Genomic DNA, 25,700 nt, shown 5'->3' on the forward strand with positions numbered 1-25,700 from the left:
ACCCAGTAACACCTGGTAACACCATGGTAACCACTTAATGTAGGACCACCTTTTACCCTAGACTGGGTTGAAAAGACCGGGTTGGCAGATGCAGTACTGGATTAACTTTACCCAGTGCCAATGGGGTGTTGGTGATACTTTTGCACTACTGTTGGGTTGCTGGATCAAAAAAACCCAAGAGTACTGGTTAAGATCGACACCAAGCTACTGAAGCATCCTGGAAGTCCCTGAAAACCAAACTTTTGAAAACATTCCAAACCTGAACTAATAAAACGAAGGGTGAAGAGTTTCTCTTTATCAGCTAGTCTCTACTGACTGAACTGCTGCATCTACTGTCTTTGTTTAGTCGCATGTCTGTAACCAACCACTGACTACAGAGATGCACTGATCTGATTCTGTCTAACCCTGAAACTTGAGCAGCAATCCAACAGCAGAGCTCTTTTTTCCAAAGTTTAAATCTGTGGTCCTCTCTGTGAGGAACTAATTAAAGTCATTCTTCATCTGGATGATACCCAATCCACTTAATAGGCACTGATGCCAAACCTGTATATCCCTCTTTTGTACATGCTAGCTTTTGTACATGCTAGCAGTCACAGAAAAACACCCTATCACACCTCATACAGCCTAGCAACAGCCTAACTAACAACATTGCAGTCACCCCACATATCTCCCAATTATACAGCAAAACCCTTGAAAACATCTCATAACACGGTCGCTGCCACCCAGAACACCAGCTGACAGCCGGGTAATGCTCTGAAAACCACCTAGCAACGACTCAAAATACCCTTACTGACACAGACCTGGCGGAGAGGATGATGACTCGGGCCTCCAGGTCTTTGGCCTCCAGCAGCAGAGACGTAAGGTTGGTGTCCTGGCTGAACAGCAGCACCTTCTCCGCCTGGTGGACCACCACGCAGGGCGACAGGTGACAGCGGAAGGTGACCAGTCACATCGTAGAACATTGAGAGACACGGCAGAACAAAACACCACAGAAAACATCATAGGACAGGCATTATTAGCTCTGAACCGTCACAATCCCCTCCTCCTCCCGTCCCGACACCCTGCCCCCCCTGACCCCAGCCTCGACCATGCTCCATCTTACCCACGCTACTGTGGGGGGAGGGGGCGGGGCCAAAAGATGGAGACAAAAAAAGTGTTCAAGATCTGCGGAACTAAAAGAAAACTCAAAGTCGAAGCTCTAAAGAAGGAGGGGCGAAAAGTTGTGCGTGGTGTGGTGGCACATGCAAACTGAGGCGCTTTCAAGACTCCAACCAACCAACCAACCAATCAGGGACGTGCATGTTAGAGAGCGCTGATGCAACCGCAAATTAAAAAAAGATTCGAGTGGAGAGAAGGAAGAGCGGGAGGAGGAGGGAGGCGGGGAGTACGGGAGCAGGAGGTGGAGAAAGTGGTTCATTTCCCAAAAGAAAGACAAAAGGAGGTTTTGATGTTGCAGAGGAGTGAGAGGATCCTGGTGGGTGGTGTTCCTCATATCTGCAGACAGAGCCAAGCCTCAGCCTGGCTGCATGCAACCCTTCACATGGCGGCAGAGGATGGGGGAGGGGGAGGAAGAGGAAGAGGAAGGGCGTCTCTCCTGCGAGTGTAAACCCATTCCCGGTGTGCAGGAATCATGAAAAACCAAAGAAAAGAGATGGTGGAGAAAAGACGTGCCACCAGGATAAGAGTCTATCTCTGGAGCCGGTCTGGATTTTGGTTGGGCGGGGCTGACTGGTGTTTGGCTACTACTGGCGAGCTCAGAGATTGGTTGGGCGGCGTGCATCATTTGACCATGCAAGTTTATACCTTGGGTGTTCTCCTGAAGTCAAAGTTCTGTTGGTCGAGGTTTTCATAGTTCCTGTTTTTAGTCTGATGGGTAATGTGCACAGAGAAAATATGCAGACACAGAAGATTACAGACAGTCAGAGAAACGGGGGCATAAAGCATCCAACAACCACTGACTTCTACTTCAAGGCTGGAGGCTGACGGAGCACGCAAACACGTCACAGACTGTCTGTCCACCCGTCTGTTGACCTGTCTGTCCACCTGTCTGTCCACCAGTCTGTCCACCAGTCTGTTTCACCTGTCTGTCCACCCGTCTGTTGACCTGTCTGTCCAGCCGTCTGTTGACCTGTCTGTTGACCTGTCTGTCCACCTGTCTGTCCATCTGTCTGTTGACCTGTCTGTTCACCAGTCTGTTTCACCCGTCTGTCCACCCGTGTGTTCACCTGTCTGTCCACCTGTCTGTTCACCAGTCTGTTTCACCTGTCTGTCCACCAGTCTGTCCACCTGTCTGTTCACCTGTCTGTCCACCTGTCTGTCCCCCTGTCTGTCCACCAGTCTGTCCACCTGTCTGTCCACCCGTCTGTTCACCTGTCTGTCCCCCTGTCTGTCCACCAGTCTGTTTACCTGTCTGTTCACCAGTCTGTCCACCTGCCTGCACGCCTGTCTGTCCACCTGTCTGTTCACCAGTCTGTCCCCCTGTCTGTCCACCTGTCTGTCCACCCGTCTGTCCACCTGTCTGCATGCCTGTCTGTCCACCCGTCTGTTGACCCGTCTGTTCACCCATCTGTCCACCTGTCTGTCCACCCGTCTCCACACCTGTCATCCTCCTGTCTGTCCACCAGTCTGTCCCCCTGTCTGTCCACCCGTCTGCACACCTGTCATCCTCCTGTCTGTCCACCAGTCTGTCCCCCATCTGTCCACCATTCTCTATACCTGTCTGTCCCCCAGTCTGTCTGTCATTTAGATACTAAATATTTTTCCTGAAAAGACAGATTTCATTATTGATGTGCTGAATGTTTCACTTTCAGTCTGATTCTCTTCAAACATAAAGAAACTTTCAGGTTTCTGAGGTTACACTCAAACAATAATAAAACACATAGAATCAAACTTTATTTTACTGAACTTAAACAAAGCAAACCTCGTGTGAGAACCGATGAACTCGTTTCACACGTTAACATCTCGAAACGACACGCCATCATGGGATAAACATGGAAAATGTGCTTCACGTGTTATAAACAGGAGCCTGTCAGCTGCATTCAATGTGCCCAAAAAACTCCGATGAACAAAGTGAGAACACGCTGGAAAGAGATAAACGAGAAACGAAATGAAGGACGCGTCAGTGAATAAAATGTTTTAACCTACGCTGTCATCAGCAGCCGTCAGTACAACAGCCAGCGGCACAGCAGCTTCATCTCCTCACTTATATTTAGTTTGGGAGATAAATATACACCTCAAAGCTGCCGCGAACACAGACGTCCGTTATTTTTAGAGCAGACGGAGAAAATAGACCCAAACCAGGACTCAGAAACCTGTCCACCATCGATCCTGATTAATCACAGACATCTACTTTAGCCTGACAGACTATACGCTGAACTGTGTCACTGCAGAGTCACGCATGAAGACGAAGAGGCATCTTCACAGGATTCACACAAAGTCTGCGAATCATTCATGATGAACAATGAAAGACATGAAAAATAAACACAGTTCATGAGAAGTTAAAGTCCTTTTCAACGACGACACATTTTCATTCCAAGCTGCACTTTGTGAGAAATGATGTCTGGAAACACGTCTGTCGGACGCCACCCGTGACTCTGCCTCGACGGTACGACCTGAGAACCAGCGGCGCCTCACGGGAGTGAGCAGCCCTCATGGAAAGGACGCTCATTATTGGTCTTCTTACGAATAAATTCATTCAGTGGAGGTCCACAGGTAGTGTCCCCACACTCCAAAGCAACCACAATCCCAAAACATGGTTCTATGGTGAATCACTGGCCTCATTTCAAATGTCAAACAGTTAATTTGAGGAAAAGCAAAGGCTCAGGTTCTGTCGTGAATGACACTTATCTTCTCTTATCTTCTTTTATCCTATCTTATCGTATCTGATCTTCTCTTATCTTATCTTCTCTTCTCTTATCTTCTCTTCTCTTCTAGGTGTTTAGTGCTGCTTTGGTTACTGTGAACTGAATCATTATTGATGTCATCATTACTGGCTCATTGTTTGTGTTGTAGCAGATTTCATTGTTATCTGTTGTGGTTAGTTTAATTATTGTTTAACTAAATAAAATATCTGAAAGCTTTAATGCTGAAATAATTTATTCTTTAACAGATTTAGTTCAGTTTCATCTAGTTTGTTTCAGGGCGGTCGTCCCTACGATGGTCCACCCACTCCAGGCAATACCCGGATGAACCAGCCAAAAACCAAATGACCTGGGACCTGCTAGCTTTAGTCCAGGACGTAATGTTACACCTCCAGATCAGAAACAAACCGCTGTATAGGCTAATGTGTTCAGATGTAGGCAAAGTCGGCAGAGCGTCTTTCTAAATAAAAGAAAGCTCAGTTCGGGACCAGACTGGTGTCGGGAGTTTCAGTTAAGTTTGATTTTATAGCGGCGACGTGGCTCTGCAGAAACGTCCTCTGATGCTAAGCTGGTGTGGCGGCAGAGCGTCCCATTAGTCCTCCACTCAATCCGCTCCAAATGTTAATCTCATTAAATTTACATCCTGGCTGTGAGTCCCTGAACGCCTCGCGCTGCTTTTAAAGAGACACACATGCTGGTTTTCGTGCTCGTCGCCGGCTGAAGCTGCTCACGTGGACGGTCTGAGTATTTGGACGTTCTGTGCTCACAGTTCCTGCAACACCACAAACAAAAGGACCAGTTTCCACGTTCAACGACAGGAAGCTATCGTAGCCTCTTAGCTTTGTGCCTCCATCAGGTTTTATTGAGTTCCTGAGTATAAAATAATCACACTAATGCAGTTTTTGACAACCTGTGGAGACTTATTGTCTCTGACTTATTACTGTTAGCTGCTAAGCTAAGCTAACGAGCTTGAAGTAAATGGCGTACAGCGACAGCAGTTCACAGCCAGCCGCCAAGACTCGAGAGCGCTCAGTGGAGACACATTGATTTCATGTTGTCAGGTTCTGTGTTGAACATTCATGGATCACGATACGTTACTTTTATTTTCACTCTGCGATGCGATAAAATAGAAGCGTCTGGAAAAGCTAACATGACTCATTTAGTTAGCAGTAATTAGTGCTGTGGAAATGATTAGAATCAATTGACCACGTGATGAGACGTGGTCGTACAAACCCTCCGTGTGTAACCTGGACTCTGTTTGATCGTGCTGGCTGAATGACGTGCAGCATGTCGATGATAACGTGATGAGTATTCGAGTGTCTCTGCAGAGACGGAGCGAAGCCGTCGATGTGCAGTTTAATCTATTGTCTCCATACAGTAGGTTCAGTGGAACGGCACAGCAGCCTGCGATCGTCATCATTATTTCATTATGAATCAGATGTTTAATTCAGAAACAACACACACGCCGCAGTTCACCTACTTTAACTAATGTGCTGTAATATTCATGCTTCTCTAACATTCATGAGTCTCACTGTGGCTCCTCTCACAAAACAGGAAGTCACATTTTAACTTTTCTCAACTTTCACTCCTCTCCTCTGAACCGAGCAGCTAACGCTTCACATGCTGCAGTTCCTCAAACGGCCACTTGAGGCTGACTCTAAAAGTGAGTCAGTCCCCACAGACCTCCGTATTAAAATGAGATGGAGTCACAAACATCCTCCGTCTCCATCATCACACGTACATGACAAAACACTCCAGCGGCACGCCTGGACACCAGGGGGCAGGAGGTCCTGTCTGTACCTGCCAGGTGTGTCGACCTGACCTCGTGTAACCGGGTGGAAATCTATTCTTAATATAACAAAGTCCGCCAGAGGAGTGCGTAAGTCCGGTGATGTGTTGCGTCATCACGCACGTACCTGGGAGGTCGCGGCTGTCCAATCGCGTCGCTCGGAGCGCGTATTTCAAGCTGTCGCCCCGTCTCTCATTCAGAAGGTGAGGGGAAGCGTGCGGAGCAGCTGCTACAGGTCGGTCGCTACAAACAATTACTATTTTCACATATAAATTCTTGGTTATATCATTCTAAACGCCGCCGTTACATCATTCAGCCTTTTAGACATTAACCAGCGCGGGGAGGGATAAGTTGGACGTGCGGTGCGTCGGATATATTCTGCAATCGGTGAGTCTGCCTGTTGTTGTTAGCGTTAGCATTAGCGCTAGCATCGGCACTTTCAATGCTACAGCACACTTTATTTCTAAATGCTAATGCTCTTTCATTGATGTGATTGATGTGCCACTACAGCACAATTACACATGTGCGATTATTTTGGTGAATATGCACATGTTTTTTAAGAAATGAGTGACATGTAATTGTTATGCTTATTTATGAAGTGGAGTGATAATGTGTTTAAACAAATGCACTTTATTGATAAATGTTTTTCCCTATTGTTACTTATGAAGTATTGAACCTTGTATTATGGTGTACATCTAACTAGTTAGTGAAATGTTTATTTAAATATGGTCCTGTTTACATTGTACAGGCCAGGTGCTTGTACGGAGGCAGAATCAAACTCGATGGCGAGCTAGACACTGTTTTGGAGCCGAGCAGTCTCAGTTTAAGAGCTCTCCTGGTCTGGTAGGAGGCTCTGGCCGCCTTGTTTCCTCCTCACCTTCTCTTGCACCCATACATACATACACACACACACACACACACACACACTCGCAATTTGAACACACACACAGTGGACATTTTGGATTCTACCCTTGTGGCGCACAAACTGGATTGTTTTTCCCCAAGCGCCTCATCTCCTATGAACTCTGTGGTTTGCGATACATAACCTGGTGTGTGTGGAACTGCTGCCCTAATGGTTACATCAGGGATTAATGTGACTTAAATGTTGTTGATGCATCAAATAGGTCAAGTGCACTGTACTAGTAATTATTAATCTGCAGATTGTAAATATTGGGATCACTGTATATATATATTGTCACACAATAATACTTTCTACCAACTGCATCTGCTGTCTGTGTGTGTTATTGTACCACTACCTCCGAGAGTCGAAACCTATCTTCTGAAGGCCTAGCCCCATTATACCTTTTAGAGCTATAATTTAGCCTGTGTACTTGCTACACAGGCTAAATTATAGCTCGGCCTCGCAGGTTTATCGTTTATCGTTCACATTGTGCCTTTCAGTACATTTCACTTTAGTAATACTAATGTTCAGGAAAGTAATAGAAGACCATGATATCTATAGTTTTACTTCAATAAAGGAAATGAGTCCATCTTCACAACTGATTATAAAAACTGTCAGTCTATTGATCAACTTATTGATTAACCATCACCGATCACTGCTAGTTGTACCATGTTCTCTTTAATCTGTCTGTCTGCCTGTCTGTCTGTCCATCTGTCTGTCTGTCTGTCTGTCTGTCTGTCAGGTCGACAGCTGTGACTGAAGCAGCTGAGATGTGTTTGCACGACTCCGAACTCCTTCAGTGTCGAGGTGATGAGAAACAAGTCAACAGACGGAGGTGAAGAACTGAATGATGATGGACAGACAAACTGACAGAGACAGACAGAGAGACAGAAAGACAGAGAGACAGACAGACAGAGAGACAGACAAACTGACAGACAGAGAGACAGGCAGAGAGACAAAGGCCTAAAAAAAAGGAAGGGACTGAAGCTGTTTTTTAATTGGACAAAAGAAAAGACAAAAGTAAAAAAACATGAAAGGACGTAAAAAAAGAAGGAAATAAACTGAACCTCCACCAAGACACAAACAGCAGAAACAGATCAGAAACAGATCAGAAACAGATCAGAAGAGGATCTACTGAACACAATGACGGAAAACTGTTTTTCATGAAGGTTCATAAGAAAACTGAAAATGTTCAAACGGTTAATAAGTCAGAGAACAGAACAGGAAACAGTCACTACTGAACTTCACCGGTATTAAACTGAGTATATTTACAGCGTGAGTCGATTCCTGGTCCGGTTCTTCACGTGTGCTTTAGCTGATCCGGGCTAACGTGCTGCTACCAGGCTAAAATAATCAACAACATTAGAATCTGGATAACGAGGTCATGGACGGTCAGTCTGGTTCAGAGGAGCCAGAGAGCAGCTGGACTCGTGTTCAGACTGTCTGAAAAAGCAGGTCTGTTTATGATCCGTGGAAACATCAGACCTGAATATCTGCTGAAATCCTGCTGCCTGACAACATGCATCAATTAACAAAACATTCTTGGTGGAGACTTAAAAAAAAGAGAAGAAAACTAGAAAAGAAAAGAAAGTGATGAAAGAGAAGCTGCTCTGAAACCTCGAGAGGAAAGAATATAAAAGGCAGGGGGGTGACGGAGGGGTGACGGAGGGAAGATGGAGGGATGATGGAGGGATGACGGAGGGACGATGGAGGGGTGACGGAGGGATGATGGAGGGACGATGGAGGGATGATGGAGGGACGATGGAGGGATGACGGAGGGATGGTGGACGGACGACGAAGGGATGACGAAGGGACGATGGAGGGACGATGGAGGGATGATGGAGGGATGATGGAGGCATGATGGAGGGACGATGAAGGGGTGATGGAGGGATGATGGAGGGACGATGGAGGGATGATGGAGGGGTGATGGAGGGACGATGGAGGGACAATGGAGGGATGATGGAGGGATGATGGAGGGACAATGGAGGGATGGTGGACGGACGATGGAGGGATGACGAAGGAATGACGAAGGGATGATGGAGGGACGGTGGAGGCATGATGGAGGGACGATGGAGGGATGATGGAGGGACGGTGGAGGGATGATGGAGGGAGTTGTACAGACAGCAGCTTCAGTTCTACAGACATAAGTTAAGTTACAGAAAACACCGTCATGTTGGAATGTGATTGGCCTGAAGTCACATGACCTCATTCTCTTCAGTACAGTCATGAAGTCATCCACCTTTCACTGCCACGTTGGGCGATTCAGGCTCAGCTAATGTCAGTTTGCATCAACAAAATGTTGACAACACTGTGTCACTATGGCAACCAGAAACCTTGAAATGACCTCAGGAAAGATTGAAGCTTTGAGATGAGCTGAACATTAACGCTGCCTCTGCTGGACAGAAGTGAAACTGCAGTCTGACAGATGGACACACACACACACACACAGCCAGATCAGAACCAGGCATCACACACGTTGTTACATTAACATGTGATGACACATGTGTGTGTGTGTGCGCGCACGCGTGCGTGTGTGTGTGTGTGTGTGTGCGCGCGCGTGCGTGTGTGTGTGTGTGTGTGTGTGTGTGTGTGTGTGTGTGTGTGTGTGTGTGTTCAGCACACAGCTAACCTTGGTCTCTCTCTCCTCCAGCAGCGTCTCCAGTCTCTTCTGAGCAGCTCGTCCTTCGTGGTCGTCGCTGACAATCAGGATGATGTGGTTCCACCTGAACTCTCTCATCAGGTCGAACCAGACGTGAGCCTGGTGGGAGTACGGAGGCACCGTCCTCAGGAAGGACAGGTGGATGCTCTGAAGACCAGGACAGGAGCAGAGTCGTGTTATCTATAGCGAGTGAAGCGTCCTCTGGAAGTTCTTGTTAATGCTAACATTGCATGTCTCGTTTTGTTCTTGCTAACGCTACGTCAGGCATGTCAAAGTGATTCCATAAAGGGCCGTGTGGCTGCACATCACACCAGGCTGGAATCAATTAATCAGCTGATCTCAGTCTTAAGCTGATAACTAATGATCCCTTGATGTTGATTGGTTGGCCTGGTGTGCTCCTCTTTGGTTGGAACGAAAACCTGCAGCCACACGGCCCTTTATGGAATCACTTTGACATATGTGCGCTACGTGTTATCTCTTGTTCATGCTAACATTGCATGTCTTGTTTTGTTCTTGCTAACGTTACGTGTTTTCTTTTGTTGGTACTAACCTGCCCGTTAATGTTTTTGGGACACTTCCAGTTAATTTCTCACTACCTGTAGTGCTAACTTTGTGTAGCCTGTGTTAGCATTAGTATTGCTACTAACTGCTGTTTGTCACTGAAGTATGTGTCATGTTAGCTGTTAGCCAGAGCTAACAGGTATCTATTAATGAGCCAGGAAGACTGTAACAAATCTAACTAGAAAATTACTGGTTACTGGTTTCCAGTACGTTGTTTTATTTGCAGTGAAACTGTTGATTTTCCGCTGGCGGGATGTTGTGGCGACATGTTTTCCAGCTGTTGTTCATTAATGAGCGTGTGAAAAATGGTAAAGGACCGCGCACCAAAATGAAACGACTCTGACTTCGAGTTTTGACTAATAAAAGCAGAACTACCTGCATGAACAGACGTTTCATTCTGTTCGTAACTCCGTGAACTGAATCTTTCACTGCTGGTGTGAACATCAAACACTCTCTGACCTCACCTGAAACACGGACCCACAAACACGTGAATATTTCATCTCTTTCTAAATCCTCTGGAACAAACTGCAGAGTCACTGGAGCGTTGTTCACTGGGAGTGCTGGGATATTCTGGGACTCATGACACTGAATTATTTCATCAATATTGTAAAGCTGAGAGAGACTCTGAGTGGTTTCCAGTTCAATCACACATCTGAGAGTCTCTGAACTGGGACAAACTAGACTAAATATTCTGCACTAAATGGAGCCTGAAGTCAACAAAGGACAGCATCAACATGTCTGGCAACATCTGCCAGAGTCCTAAAACTACGCAGTATTAAATAACACACTCTTCTTAGCAGAGCAAATAAAAGAAATCAATTTGTATCATTTGTAGTTATCAGAAAGATACTTCCTGTCTTATTGTCCTATTGTGCTTCTGTTTTTAACTTGTTATTGGCTGCTTTGGTTTGTTTTAATGTGTTTCTCTGTGCAACAGCTGACAGGGATGTCACTGAATGACTTCTGATTACAAGCACCAGAGGAAGAGCGGACGTAAAAATACCAAAAGACTGAGGAAACATCCCTGAGGAACACCACGATGAAGAAGAAGAAGAACAAAGATTGGGTTTGCAGCTGTAACCGCAGTGTTGGTGCTTCAGGTTACCTTGTCAGAATAGATGGACATGCGTGTTGTCAGGCCGACCACGGGGATTCGGTAGAAACCGGCGGTGTAGGAGACGGGTGTTGGAGTCAAGTGGTCATTGGACTGAGGAGGGTGACTGACCAGGATCGCATACACCTGCAGAAGATGAAGAAGCAGAAGAAGACATGTGATGAACTGAAGGATGAAGTTTTCCTTCATGTCTTCTTCAGCTAAATAAACTGTTTAAAAGCCTCTTGGATCAGCTGGAAATGCATCGTCACAGAGCTAAAAACAGGCTGTTTTTCTGAGATACGAGGTTCTCACAGGACAAACACATGATGATCTAATAGAATATGATGCATCGCTGTAGATTAAACCAGCCGACAGGATATAAAGTAGAAACATCTACAGCAGGAATATTAATCCACAAACATCAGAGATGATGAGAAACACTGACAGGAAACAACAACACTCTGACTGTGAGTACTTTAATAATACTCACATACTTTTACTTCACTCAGGTTTTGAATGTAGTAATGTATTGTCACAGTGTGTATTAGTACTTTTACTGCAGTGAATATTTCCTCCACCGCTGGCTGTTTGAGACGGTGGAAATTATTTCTACATCACACATGTAGCCTGCAGGAAGTCTTCGTGTGTGTGTGTGTGTGTGTGTCTGTAATCCCTCCATCCTCCCAGAGGAGAGATGGAGGGATTACATCTCTGTTTCTGCAGAGAGAGAGAGGATATAATCTGACGTCCATCTCCCTGCCAGCCTCTCTCTCTCTCTCTCCCCCTATCCGTGTGTGTCTCCCTCTCTCTCTCCCTGCCTCTCTCTCTCTATCCGTGTCTCTCTCTCTCTCTCTCCCTGCCTCTCTCTCTCTCTCTCTCTCTCCCTGCCTCTCTCTCTCTCTCTCTCTCCCTGCCTCTCTCTCTCTCTCTCTCTCTCTCTCTCTCTCTCCCTGCCTCTCTCTCTCTCTGACACGTCGACGCCATGTTGGCCTCATTTCTTCTACAAAGGCGACAGGTTACTGAAGGATGTTGCTCATTTTTCTGTTGTAACATTGAAACTCGTCCGTTGTTCGTTGACTTTCTCTCAGAGGACAAACTGTCTCTCGCTCTCTCTCTCTCGCTCTCTCTCCCTCTCTGTCTCTCTCTCTCTCTCTGAATCCATCGATCACCTGACGACCTGTCAGACTTTCAGATTGTTAAATTGTTCCGACAGGTGCGACGTTGTGTTTGAATAAATCCTGCCGTTGCTGACTTTTATTGTGAAAGTCTGAGTCGATCAGCTGACCGATCAGCTGTTGTGTCTTGTCTGTTTGTTGTTTTCGTGTCCTGAGACACGAGGCGACAGACGTGAACAGAATCTGATCTGAGAGCTGCTGCTCTTCACTTTATTCTTCAGGTGAAGGAAAGTTCCGGAGCAACAAGCTGAACCAAACAGAACGACTCTTCCTTTAAAGACCGGGCTGAAGACGAGCCGGGGCCGTCAGGTGACTCACCTGGTTGGAGATGAGGTCCTCGCAGACGGACAGGGCCATCTGGATGGCGTTGGGTTTGTGTGTGACAGAGATGGCGTTCATCTTGAACTTGTCTTTGCCGTACAGAGTGTTGGCCTGGCTCACCGCCTCCTTAAACACCTGCTCGTAGCGTTTCTGGCTCAGCACGGCGCCGATGTTCACCAGCCGAGGCTCGCAACCGCCGCGGGCCACCGAGCAGCACTGCAGGACGGTGAGGAGCAGCACGCCGCGAAGCTCCACTGAGGAAGAGGAGGAGGAGAGGAAGGTAAAAACAGAGGTCATGTGAGCATCTCTGTGAGGCTCAACTTACTTGTAGTGCTTTGAGCTAAATGCTAACATTAGGAAGCTAACATGCTCACAGGAACAATGCTAACGTGTTGATCGTAGTTTAGTGAGTCAGCGTGCGAGGAAGGCAAACCCGGTCCAACCTCCAGCAGCCATGATGAGATTTAACTTCTGAACTACAGAACAACGTTTCTTCATTCATCTCTGATGGTGATGAAGATGATGACGATGGTGAGTCTGAGGCTGGATCCTGGTTTTGTCACAGTGACACTAAATCTCTGCTGAATATGAGCGAAGCTGCTGTCTTCACATGTTTCAGTGGCTTCAGTCTGTCCAACTGTGGACGAGGTTCTGGATCTCAGTCTCGACGCTGGAAAGTGATTTGAGATCAGTCGTGTGAATCAGCAGCACAGTGAACAGATGGGAGCTGCAGGACCAGGATTATAACAGACCAGAACCAGGAGGTTCAACAACAGAAACAAGTTCAGTCAGACACTTCCTGTCACTTCCTGTCTCTGCTGCCACTTCTTCTCTGACTCTGAAATCCACTTTCTGACTCATCAGCAAACCACTTTTTCACCGGCCAAACTACAACGACAACAGACGACTTCAAAACACAGCAGGGGTCAACCTACACGAGGCTACACATGCTGGACCATGGATTCAGGTTGCCGAGGACACGACGTGTTTTTCAGGGAAGACGATGCTAAACCACATCCTGCTCGTGTCCCAACATGAACTGAAACCTTCCAGCTTCAGAACGACAGCAGTGTTGATAAGAGAAGAGACGATGCATGTGTATGTGTGTCTATATGTGTGTATGTGTGTCTCTATATGTGTGTGTATGTGTGTGTGTATGTGTGTATGTGTGTCTATATGTGTGTGTGTAAGGAGTACGTGCTGGTATTACCTTCTGGGGACCTCTTTGATTTGTTCTTCCTGAGTTTGTTTAATGATAAAATTTTCACTGTTAGAGACAAACTGCTGCCCTCAGTGGTACTGATTGATCTTCAACCACAGCAGCAGCTGTTAAACCCGTCGTATTTTCAGACAGCTTCTCTCCTGTCGAGCTTCATGAACTCATCTCAACAACTTCCTCATCAAAACCATCAACCTGTATCTCAGACCCCATCCTGACCAAACTGTTTAAACACGTTTGACCCTCAGTTGGATCTTTATTAGACATGATCGACCTGTCTCTGTCAACAGGCTACGTACCACAGTCCTGTAAGAAGTTAAAGTCCTGTAATAAAACCTCTGCTTAAAAAGCCTACTCTTGATCCAGGGGTCTTAGCCGACTACAGACCTTTATCTAACCCCCCCCCCCCTTTCTCTCTAAAATTCTTGAGAAAGCCGTTTCTAGTCAGCTGTGCGACTTTTTACATAACAATTGGTTATTTGAGGATTTCCAGTCAGGATTTAGAGGCATCATAGCACAGAGACAGCATCGGTTAAAGTCACAAACGACCTTCTAGTTGCATCAGACAAAGGACTCGTCTCTGTACTGGTCTTACTAGATCTTAGTGCTGCATTTGACACCATTGACCATGGTATCTTATTACAGAGCGGGAACACCTCATTGGCATCGAGGGAACTGCATTCAGCTGGTTTAAATCCTACTTCTCAGAATGATTTCAGTTTGTTCAGGTTAATGATGACTCCTCTGTGTACGCTAAAGCAAGTCACGGAGTTCTGCAGGGTTCCGTGCTTGGACCGATCCCTTTCACTCTATGTATGTATGCAACATCATCAGGAAACAGTCCATAAACTTTCACTGTTATGCAGATGATACTCAGCTATATTTATCAATGAAGCCAGAGGAAACCAACCAATTGACTAAACTCCAAGCTTGTCTAAAGTAAAGACCTGGATGAGCTGCAACTTTTTGTTATTGAATTCAGACAAAACTGAAGTTATCTTATTTGGGCCTAAACACCTCAGAAACTCACTATCCGAAGAGATAGTAACTATGGATGGCATAACACTGGCCCCCAGTACAACCCAGTAAGGAATCTGGGAGTCATCTTTGATCAGGATATGTCATTTAACTCCCACGTAAAACAAATTTCAAGGAATGCTTTTTTCCACCTAACATTGTACAAATCAGGCACTTCCTGTCTCAAAATGATGCAGAAAAACTAGTCCACACATTTGTTACTTCCAGGCTGGATTATTGCACTTCCTTACTATGATATTAGCCGCTCTACACTGGCTACCTGTAAAATCCAGAATAGAATTTAAAATCCTTCTCTTTACCTACAAAGCATTAAATGGTCAGGCACCATCTTATCTTAAAGAACTTATCGTACCCTGTTACCCCAGTAGAACATTGCGATCCCAGAATGCAGGCCTACTGGTGGTTCCTAAAGTCTCTAAAACCAGAATGGGAGCCAGAGCCTTTAGTTATCAAGCTCCTCTCCTGTGGAACCATCTTCGAGTCTTTGTCCTGGAGGCAGACACCCCCTCTACATTTAAGATCAGGCTGAAAACTTTCCTTTTTGATAAAGCTTACATCTAGGGCCGGCTCAGGCTTGCCTTGGACCAGCCCCTAGCTGTGCTGCTATAGGATTAGGCTGCCGAGGGACTTCCAATGACACCCAAACCTCTGTTCTTCCCTCCCTCTCCATCTGTATGAGTTCCTGTTCTATCAAGACATGTTCCTGACTCGGCTTCTTCCCCGGAGTCTTTGTGCTTTCTCGTCTCGCAGGTCTGAATGGAGAGAAGCTGAACCTGGACTACTGAGTTCACCTGCCGGACATCCACTGAAACTTTTATTGTTATTAGCTATGCTAACATTGTTATTAGATCATTAGTGTTGTACTATGTTCATATTCTATCTGCTATTAATATGTTAATACATCACGTACATAAATATATCACATATGTATACACTATGCTGTATATACTTCATATACCTATAAATCTATAAGAGCTGTCAGTACTGTGATTTCTGTCCGACCCTGAACCTCTCTCTATCTATCTCTCTCTCTCTCTGTCTCTCTCTCACCCAACCGGTCGAAGCAGATGGCCGCCCACCCTGATCCTGGTTCTGCTCGAGGTTTCTGCCTGTTAAAAGGCAGTTTTTCCTCTCCGCTGTCTCCAGGTGTTTGATCATGAGGGAACTGCTGGTCTCTGTAGATGAAGACTTTGGTCTGTACCTGCTCTAAATGGAAAGTGTCCTGAGACGACTTCAGTTGTGATTTGGTGCTGTATAAATAAAGGTGAATTGAATTTGTTAACATGTTTTCTGTCATCAAACAACTGACCAAGTACGACAGGTGATCGTAGCAGATGTTGAACAGCTGCACTGAGATCAGCTATACTGACGTTTACAATGAGTGATGACAGAGCAGGAAGCGTTTGACGTGAATGAGCTTCATTTAAACATATTTATAATGTTGTCAAACAGTAAATCTACGGTCTTTGGACGGTTTTCTGTGATTTCATCCATTTATTTTGGACCCTCCGGCTCTCCGTCCACTCATCGGTCAACAAACCACCAAAGCTGACCTTGATGGAAGAACTTTGTGTGGATCAATAGACCAGAATCTGTGGAACCGTAGTAAAAACGGACCCGCCTGTCATTCTGGGAGTGACGGCAGCAGTGTCCAATCCGGTGGGTTGATGGGCGGCTGTGGACGTGTCTTTGCTGGGGGGGGGGGGGGGGGTCACTGATTGGATCTTTCATAGCCGTTCTTCTCTAACATGCGATAATAAAGTGAAGACACTGACTTTACTCTTGGACTTTGCTTTGTGCCTCAGCTGAAAACTGCTTGATGAAGAGCCGAGCAGAAGATTCAGATTCAATCTGAGTTTGACATGAGAAATGAATGTAGAGCAGAGGTGGAGGGAGCAGGGGTGGAGGGAGCAGCTGGGTGGAGGGAGCAGGGGTGGAGGGAGCAGAGGTGGAGGGAGCAGAGGTGGAGGGAGCAGGGGTGGAGGGAGCAGAGGTGGAGGGAGCAGAGGTGGAGGGAGCAGCTGGGTGGAGGTTCAAAGCTGGGAGAAAGGGGTGATGAGGGAAAGAGGAGAAAGTGATGAAGAGCATCATGCTTCATGTGTCAGGCTTACTTATTTCTATTTGTCACGGTGAGGAAGATGAACAAGTGGCTGAAGGATGAACACAGAGACTCACTGTGGACAGCTGCTCGGGTCCGGATTCCGGTGGAAAACTGCGTCGTTCAGTCGGTCTCCTGTTGATTTCAGCGTCTGTGGTTTCTCTCACCACTGATGCCTCCCACTGTTCCCAGTAGCAGCCGGTTCGGCCCTGCTCGGTCCCTCTGGGTCGGACCCTCCGGCTCGGTCCCTCGGGTCGGGTCGGACTCGGGTTTTTCAGGTTAAAGGTGCCTCTTTGGTCTTGAATCGGCGCTGTGTCGTCCTCCGCGGGGATGAAGTCCTGCTCGTGTCGCTTCTCGGATCGATGAAACGTTGTTTTTCGTTCAGTTGGATGCGGTCTCGCGCCTCGTCCTGTTGATTCACCGCGTCTTCATCGTCGCTTCACTGAGCGGCAACAATCCTCGTTTCACTTCTCTTTTCTCTTCTGGTCTTGTCGTCTGTCCGGGTTTTCAGCCTTCATCCGGTCACTCGGTGTCCGTCGGTTGATGCTCGCGGACTTCCAGATGACCTGAAGCTCGCGAGCCCGCGGTCCGTCCTTGGATGCTGACGCTCGCTCCCGCGCGCTCACAGACGGAGGAGAGGAGGCGCGCGGCCGACGGAGCGCGAGCACGAGCCTCTCTGTCTCTGCTGTGAGGATTAATGAACGTGCTCGTGCCCGCGCGCTCACAGAAGCACCTTCACGGTGTGAATGATGAAGTCATATTTATGATTCACACTTAGTGACATTCATAAAGCAGTAAATATTGTAATAATCATCAATAACTGACAAAACAAACACATAAAAATAAACCAAAAACAAATCAACAGGCTGTTGGTTGGTCAGCTTGTCCACCTGACAGCAGGTGTGTCACTTCCCTGACTCTGACACTGATAACATCAGACTGTGTTGATGTTGTTTGACAAATTACACTCATATCCACACTTTCTGTGCAATATTACACATCATTTACTGTTTTTGTATATTTTATTCTTCTGTGCAATAGCAGTAACACTATTTATTATTATTGTTAATCTGAAGGCAGCTTACATTGTTCTTTTTCAGCAGCTATGGGGGCAATAAATACTTTCTACAAATGTTTTATATATTTTTTCTACATATTTTATTTTTCTTTTATATAGTCAAATTTCATTTTGCTTGTATAATATGTGCATATATATAAAGTCTACTTTTTATCATGTATTTTGTTTTTTTTTAAATATTCTCTACCTCTGCTGCTATTTTTCTCCCTCTGCTATCACCTGCTGCTGTGATGCCCAAATTTCCCCGGCTGGGGATAAATAAAGTTTTATCTTATCTTATCTTATCTTATCTTATCTTATCTTATCTCAGGTCTGAAAAGGGTGGGGGCGGCTCCACTGGTTGACCGGTCACCTGATATATGACCTCAGTGAGCAGTTTCCTGGTGGTTCATGGTCTCAGTCACGAGGTGCAGCATGATGTTCTCATTGTAAGGTGTGATGCTTTAGGCCAGGGGTCACCAACTACATTTGTCAGTGGGCCAGAATTTAATCAAATAAAATGAAATAAAAATCACACTTTGGCCAAACATCATTATTTGATCTTTATTGTTTATATATATTTTTATTTTATTACAAAACTGAAGGCATTTTATGAGTCAGGCTCTGATCACCTACACCACAGTCAACCACCAGCAGTGATGGAGATTTTCAATTCAATTCATGTAAACTTTATTTATGGAGCAAAGCCTCGACTGTGGGGCTGTCGTATCGATCACACAGCGTCAGTTAGTGGAAGGAAAAGGCCTCTTCACAGGTAAAGCTGCTCTCAGAGGCCGTGAAACGACAAGTGGATGTGGAAAACCGCCTCTTTAATGATGAATGGACTGAAAGTCTGCATTGATCACACCAACCTTCCGAAACACGTCACCTGTTTGCCTCATCTGCAATCAAACTGCTGCTGTTGTAAAAGAATATAATCTGCAGACAGATCCCTGCTCTCCTGGTGCTGAGAGCCTGAGAGCCTGAGAGCCTCAGCACGTGTTGGGGGTCTTGTCCCGAGGACTGTGGCCCGTTAAAGACGCCGGCTGCGTCTGTGCTCACCGTGTTCGGTTCAGCCTCCACCTGCGAGGCTGCTTCTCCACCATGAACTCGATAAGAACACCCGAGAGGAAGCGACTGTCAGAGCAGTCTGACGGCTGCCAGCCTGCTGAGAAGAAGCTGCTGTCAGCAGTGTGAGCAGCCTGCTTCAGCCTGTGATCTGAACACGAACTGTGACCTGAGTTTATGTCCATGTGAAATGTGAAACAATAAAGTTCAGCAGTGCAGCGAGTTTGTCTCTTTCAGAGTGTAAACAGTCAGAAATGGTGGATTCCTGATAGATCAGCTGCTTTAATAGCGGGGACCACACCATATTTTCTCTTTGATCCTCACTAGTCTTGAATCCAGAGGCAAAGCAATGCATAGGTTCAGGCCCATGAAGGTACAGGATAGATACGGGTTTGTTGTGTGTCTGCGACAAACGGCTGGAGTCTGGAGTCTGTGTCTGCTGTGGTGAACTCGAGCTGCTGTGGCTGGCGGTGGTCAGTCCAGTTTTTTGCCACATGGTTCCTTCATTCAGTATTCTTATAAATGCATCAACTGAGATTAGAAACAGCACCAGGAGACAGAGGCAGACATTCAGGACAGGCAGCAGAATGTGGATCAGGATCAGACTGAGACTGAAAACACTGTCGAAAAGTGAGGGAGAAACCAGAGAAAGAGAAAAGTAACAGAAATAAAGGAAACAGTAGTCAGGGGGTTGAAAGTGTGATCAATGAGGTGCTGATGGATGAAAACATGTCAGATGTGACGTGACAACGAACAGAGTGACAGACTGTCAGATAATGAGGAGGAATGTGAGTGGACGCCATCACAACAGGATGAGATCACTTTTTATCCTCTTGAAAAAGTTCCTGCAGGAAACGAAAAGCCAGAGAGCCGTTAAACCTGAACTTCCCTGATCTGAAGTCTGTGTCTCAGCTCAACATGAAAATGTAAAAATGGTTTTTGTGGTTGTTTGTGCTCCAGTTTTACACGTTGAAAGAAGATGAAAACAAGAAGAGCAGAAGAAGAAATCTGCCCCTTCCTCTTCTTCTTCTGTGGTTGTCTCTGTGTTTAAATTACATTCATCACCCCGTCCACTGCCAGCATCTATGGTTGCCACAGCAACATGGACGCAGCCCAGATCCTTACTGTGGTTGCCATGGAAACAAGCATCTCCAACCCTGATTTCACATCCCCTCTGCTCACCAGATGTACCTCACAATTAACACACACACACACACACACACACACACACACACACAATGATGTCATCTCGGTGGTCTGTTCCAACACACACATTTACAGGCTGAGTTAAACCCTCCACAGGTGTGTTTACTTCAGTCCGGCTTCCAAATTTGAACCAGATCTGAACCAGAACCAGGTTTCACTCAGCACACTCCTCTAGATGATCTCACTCAATATGCTTCTGAATCAGGTTTTAAAAAGAATCATCCAATCAGAGAGCGGCAGACTCTGTTGCTGATGACAGGTGTAGTTCGAGCTTGGTCTTTGTAGATCTTCGTGGACACATATACACAAATATCACACATTTGATTCAGTTCAGTTTTGGATTTTGGAGCGCTGATACAACTCTGATGTCACACACAAACAGCTTTTGTTTATTAGCTTCTGTCTGCTAGCCTTTGTTTATTAGCTTCTTTGTGTTAGCTTTTTCTGTTAGCTTCTGTCTGTTAGCTTTTGTTTCCTAGCTTCTGTCTGTTAGCTTTTCTCTGTTAGCTTCTGTATGGTAGCTTTTCTTTGATAGCTTCTGTCTCGTAGCTTTTGTTTGCCAGCTTCTGTCTGCTAGCTTGTTTATTAGCTTCTGTATGATGGCTTTTCTTTGCTAGCTTCTGTCTGTTAGCTTTTGTTTCCTAGCTTCTGTGCGTTAGCTTTTTTCTGTTAGCTTCTCTGTGTTAGCTTTTCTTTGTTAACTTCTGTGTGTTAGCTTTTGTTTACTAGCTTCTGTCTGTTAGCTTTTGTTTCTTAGCTTCTGTCTGTTAGCTTTTCTCTGTTAGCTTTTGTTAACTAGCTTCTGTCTGTTAGCTTTTGTTTATTAGCCTCTGTCTGTTAGCTTTTCATTGTTAGCTTCTGTCTGTTAGCTTTTGTTTACTAGCTTCTGTCTGTTAGCTTTTCTCTGTTAGCTTTTGTTAATTAGCTTCTGTGTGTTAGCTTTTCTTTGTAAGCTTCTGTCTGTTAGCTTTTGTTTATTAGCCCCTGTCTGTTAGCTTTTCTTTGTTAGCTTCTGTCTGTTAGCTTTTGTTTACTAGCTTCTGTCTGTTAGCTTTTCTCTGTTAGCTTTTGTTAATTAGATTCTGTGTGTTAGCTTTTCTTTGTTAGCTTCTGTCTGTTAGCTTTTGTTTATTAGCCTCTGTCTGTTAGCTTTTCTCTGTTAGCTTTTGTTAATTAGATTCTGTATGGTAGCTTTTCTTTGATAGCTTCTGTCTCGTAGCTTTTGTTTGCCAGCTTCTGTCTGCTAGCTTGTTTATTAGCTTCTGTATGACGGCTTTTCTTTGTTAGCTTCTGTCTGTTAGCTTTTGTTTCCTAGCTTCTGTGCGTTAGCTTTTTTCTGTTAGCTTCTCTGTGTTAGCTTTTCTTTGTTAACTTCTGTGTGTTAGCTTTTGTTTACTAGCTTCTGTCTGTTAGCTTTTGTTTCTTAGCTTCTGTCTGTTAGCTTTTCTCTGTTAGCTTTTGTTAACTAGCTTCTGTCTGTTAGCTTTTGTTTATTAGCCTCTGTCTGTTAGCTTTTCTTTGTTAGCTTCTGTCTGTTAGCTTTTGTTTACTAGCTTCTGTCTGTTAGCTTTTCTCTGTTAGCTTTTGTTAATTAGCTTCTGTGTGTTAGCTTTTCTTTGTAAGCTTCTGTCTGTTAGCTTTTGTTTATTAGCCCCTGTCTGTTAGCTTTTCTTTGTTAGCTTCTGTCTGTTAGCTTTTGTTTACTAGCTTCTGTCTGTTCGCTTTTCTCTGCTAGCTTTTGTTAATTAGATTCTGTGTGTTAGCTTTTCTTTGTTAGCTTCTGTCTGTTAGCTTTTGTTTATTAGCCTCTGTCTTTTAGCTTTTCTTTGTTAGCTTCTGGCTGTTAGCTTCTGTTTACTAGCTTCTGTCTGTTAGCTTTTGTTAATTAGCTTCTGTGTGTTAGCTTTTCTTTATTAGCTTCTATCTTTTAGCTTTTGTTTATTAGCCTCTGTCTGTTAGCTTTTCTCTGTGAGCTTCTGTCTGTTAGCTTTAGTTAATTAGCCTCTGTGTGTTAGCTTTTCTTTGTTAGCTTCTGTCTGTTAGCTCATCTTCCAGTGGAAGCCACATGATGACATCACTGTCTCATCCATGCCATCTAATCTCAGCTGTGAACAGGAAGTAGGACACGTATGAGCTCACTGTTTTATTTCTCTGGTGTTCATGAGGAGAGGGTTTCCTTCAGCTTCCAGGCCAGTGAGTCAACACACACACACACACACAGTGACACTGCCCCCCAGGGACTCAGCAGGCTACAAAGGCATCCCAGCATGCATCTCTCTGTCCGCCTTACAACAGACTCAGCTGGAAACAAAAACAGTGCCATCGCACATGTGTGCGTGTGTATGTGTCTTTGTGTGTATGTGTCTATCTGTGTGTGTGTCTGTGTGTGTGTGTGTGTGTGTGTGTGTGGAGGAGGACTTGTTGTCTGCCTGAAGGATTTTTTAATAAAATAATAGATTATTAATAATAATATAGTTAGAAGCTTCAGGTCTGGAGAGGAAGTGTTTAAGTTTCTCTCTAATTGGATGGTGAGCCAGCGCTGCAGCTCCTCATCAGCCAATCAGAGCTCTCCCCTGCAAAAAACACAACACAAACATCACAACACTGAATACAGGACACGCTCTCTGAGTTCACATGTTTCAGGTTTAATTTAAAGAATATTTAATTTATTGTTAAACGTTAAAGTTTGAGCCTCAAACTACAAATAGACAAAACAAATTCATTCAAAGACCAAAGTTCAGTTTGCAGTCTGATGAAGAGGATGATGATGATGATGTTCACAGTTCTGACTCAGGTGATAATGTTGTGATGAAGTATTCGGTCTCTGCTAATTGGCTGATCTGCACATTAACAATCGATGTTGCGAGCTCTGCTGCCCTCTGCTGGACAGAAACATTTTCTGATGTTTGAAACTGAACTGAGATCAGATTCATCAAATCACACCAAGAGCTAATGTCTTCTCAAATCAAACAACATCTTCTAAAGATATAAATAGATTATGATGCGTTTAAAGACACTGACATCTGAGTACATGTGGCTGGTGCTCATAAAGTATCTCAGCGACGAACTGAAGACAAAGATCAAACCGATGCTGTGGAAAAGAAAAGGTGACGTGTTTTAATGATGTTCTGATTTCAAAGAGCATTTGTTAGCAAAGACACTCGGAGCTTCAGATGAGCTCAGGAAACACTGATCAGTGATAATTATTTAAATATCAAACCGGACTGATTGATCTGAATCACATTAATGCTCGCAGACGACTGAACGTGAGTCTGCTTTCTGTCTCTACATCATCTTCACCATCACGTTGTTGTACGGTGAATCCTGCTGCTCCTCCCTCTGCTCCTCCTCCTTCTCCTGTGACTCCTCCTCTCTGGCTTCTTCTTCGTTGGTGCTCTGTGCAACGGGAAACACCCTCTGGGGTCGTTTGGGCACGGCGTAGTCGTCCACCCGCGGGTTGTACGGGTACTCGTGACCTTTAGGGTCAGCAGCTGTACCCATAATCCTCCACGCGTCTCCTCTCATCTCCTCGGGGTCGTCGTACAAGGATGGGGGAGGTTTCTGAGCAGCGGCGGCGGCGGCACAGCCTTCGGGCTCGTCGTAGATGTGTTCCACCTTCCCATAAGTTGGCCCGACCGCGTTGGCATTGCTTGGGAAGATGTTCCTGATCTTCATCTCGTCGATGCTGTCGTAGAGCGGGTCGGAGCCACACTCAGCTCTCTCAGTCTGATGGGAGCTCAGGATGTTGGTCATGACGTTCATGGCGATGGTGTCGAAGGGGAGGGAGTACTCTGGATCCTGGGGTATGACAGGGGGGGCGCAGGGGGGAACCACGCCGCCTCTCTTGGCGGCCGGCAGGGTGATCTGGGAGTACGTCTCGTCCGGGTTAGGGTTGGAGCTCAGTTTGGGGCTGAGGTGGGGGTTGGGGTTGGAGGCGGAGCTGGGGCCCGGGGCCGGGTTGGGGCCTGATTCGGGGCCAGCGTGAGGTAGAGGGCAGCTGGAGATCGTCTTGACCTGGTTCTTACGGGGGGCAGGGACTCCACGTGTGTCCAGAGTCAGACTCTTCACACCGGTCAGCGTTTTGTCGACCGGAGGCTCTAGACGAGACTGAGGACAGAACAGGTGACAGACACATAAGCGATCAGTGATCAAATATTTATTGATGTTTCTATTCAATCAAAGACTCTCTGTTTCACTTTGGGTCATTTAGAATCCTTCACAGTGGCCGTAATGACTGAACTGTCCAGCAGATGGAGCTGAACCCTGGAGCTGAACCCTGTAACCCACAGGATCAGTCTGACAATGTTCTATACTTTCCTTTTTGTCAACATGTAGACTCTAACCAGCAGTAAATGCTAACAGCTAGCGGTAGACTATAACCAGCAGTAAATGCTAAAAGCTAACAGTAGACTCTAACCAGCAGTAAATGCTAACAGCTAGCGGTAGACTCTAACCAGCACTAAACATTAACAGCTAACAGTAGGCTCTAACCAGCAGTCAACGCTAACACCGAATGGTAGATCTAACCAGCAGTAAATAGTAACAGCTACAAGTAGACTCTAACCAGCAGTAAATGCTAACAGCGAACGGTAGACTCTAACCAGCATTAAATGCTAACAGCTAACGGTAGACTCTAACCAGCAGGAACTGCTAACAGCTTAAGGTTGACTCTAACCAGCAGTAAATGCTAACAGCTAACAGTAGACTCTAACCAGCAGTAAATGCTAACAGCGAACGGTAGACTCTAACCAGCAGTAAATGCTAACAGCTAGCGGTAGACTCTAACCAGCACTAAACATTAACAGCTAACAGTAGGCTCTAACCAGCAGTCAATGCTAACACCGAATGGTAGATCTAACCAGCAGTAAATGGTAACAGCTACAAGTAGACTCTAACCAGCAGTAAATGCTAACAGCTAGCGGTAGACTCTAACCAGCACTAAACATTAACAGCTAACAGTAGGCTCTAACCAGCAGTCAATGCTAACACCGAATGGTAGATCTAACCAGCAGTAAATGGTAACAGCTACAAGTAGACTCTAACCAGCAGTAAATGCTAACAGCGAACGGTAGACTCTAACCAGCATTAAATGCTAACAGCTAACGGTAGACTCTAACCAGCAGGAACTGCTAACAGCTTAAGGTTGACTCTAACCAGCAGTAAATGCTAACAGCTAACAGTAGACTCTAACCAGCAGTAACTGCTAACAGCTTAAGGTTGACCCTAACCAGCAGTAAATGCTAGCAGCGAACGGTAGATTCTAACCAGCAGTAAATGCTAACAGCGAACGGTAGACTCTAACCAGCAGTAAATGCTAACAGCGACCGGTAGACTCTAACCAGCAGTAAATGCTAATAGCGAACGGTAGACTCTAACCAGCAGTAAATGCTAACAGCGACCGGTAGACTCTAACCAGCAGTAAATGCTAATAGCGAACGGTAGACTCTAACCAGCAGTAAATGCTAACAGCTAACAGTAGACTCTAACCAGCAGGAACTGCTAACAGCTTAAGGTTGACTCTAACCAGCAGTAAATGCTAACAGCTAACAGTAGACTCTAACCAGCAGTAAATGCTAACAGCTTAAGGTTGACTCTAACCAGCATTAAATGCTAACAGCTAACAGTAGACTCTAACCAGCAGTAAATGCTAAC

The 25,700-nt window shown here is 45.5% G+C and overlaps 2 protein-coding genes across 3 annotated transcripts in view; both read right to left on the minus strand.

The window, feature by feature from the left end:
* grin1b (glutamate receptor, ionotropic, N-methyl D-aspartate 1b) overlaps window positions 1-12,659 on the minus strand; it is a 43,031-nt gene extending 30,372 nt beyond the window's left edge. Inside the window, exons 1-5 of the mRNA XM_041937227.1 lie at window positions 12,360-12,659; window positions 10,876-11,010; window positions 9,180-9,356; window positions 1,804-1,866; window positions 801-898 (exon numbers count right to left, since the gene is read on the minus strand). Of these exons, the coding sequence (XP_041793161.1) occupies window positions 801-898; window positions 1,804-1,866; window positions 9,180-9,356; window positions 10,876-11,010; window positions 12,360-12,659 (773 nt within the window). The remainder of the gene's footprint in view (window positions 1-800; window positions 899-1,803; window positions 1,867-9,179; window positions 9,357-10,875; window positions 11,011-12,359) is intronic.
* Window positions 12,660-22,673: 10,014 nt separating this feature from the next.
* Window positions 22,674-25,700, minus strand: part of dok2 (docking protein 2) — a 14,635-nt gene continuing 11,608 nt past the window's right edge. For both annotated transcript variants that reach the window (XM_041937742.1, XM_041937741.1), the window contains one exon: window positions 22,674-24,155. In XM_041937742.1, the coding sequence (XP_041793676.1) occupies window positions 23,334-24,155 (822 nt within the window). In that variant the 3' untranslated portion in view covers window positions 22,674-23,333. The remainder of the gene's footprint in view (window positions 24,156-25,700) is intronic.

This window comes from Chelmon rostratus, chromosome 5, assembly GCF_017976325.1.
Source record: "Chelmon rostratus isolate fCheRos1 chromosome 5, fCheRos1.pri, whole genome shotgun sequence".
NCBI classification, from domain to species: Eukaryota; Metazoa; Chordata; class Actinopteri; order Chaetodontiformes; family Chaetodontidae; genus Chelmon; species Chelmon rostratus.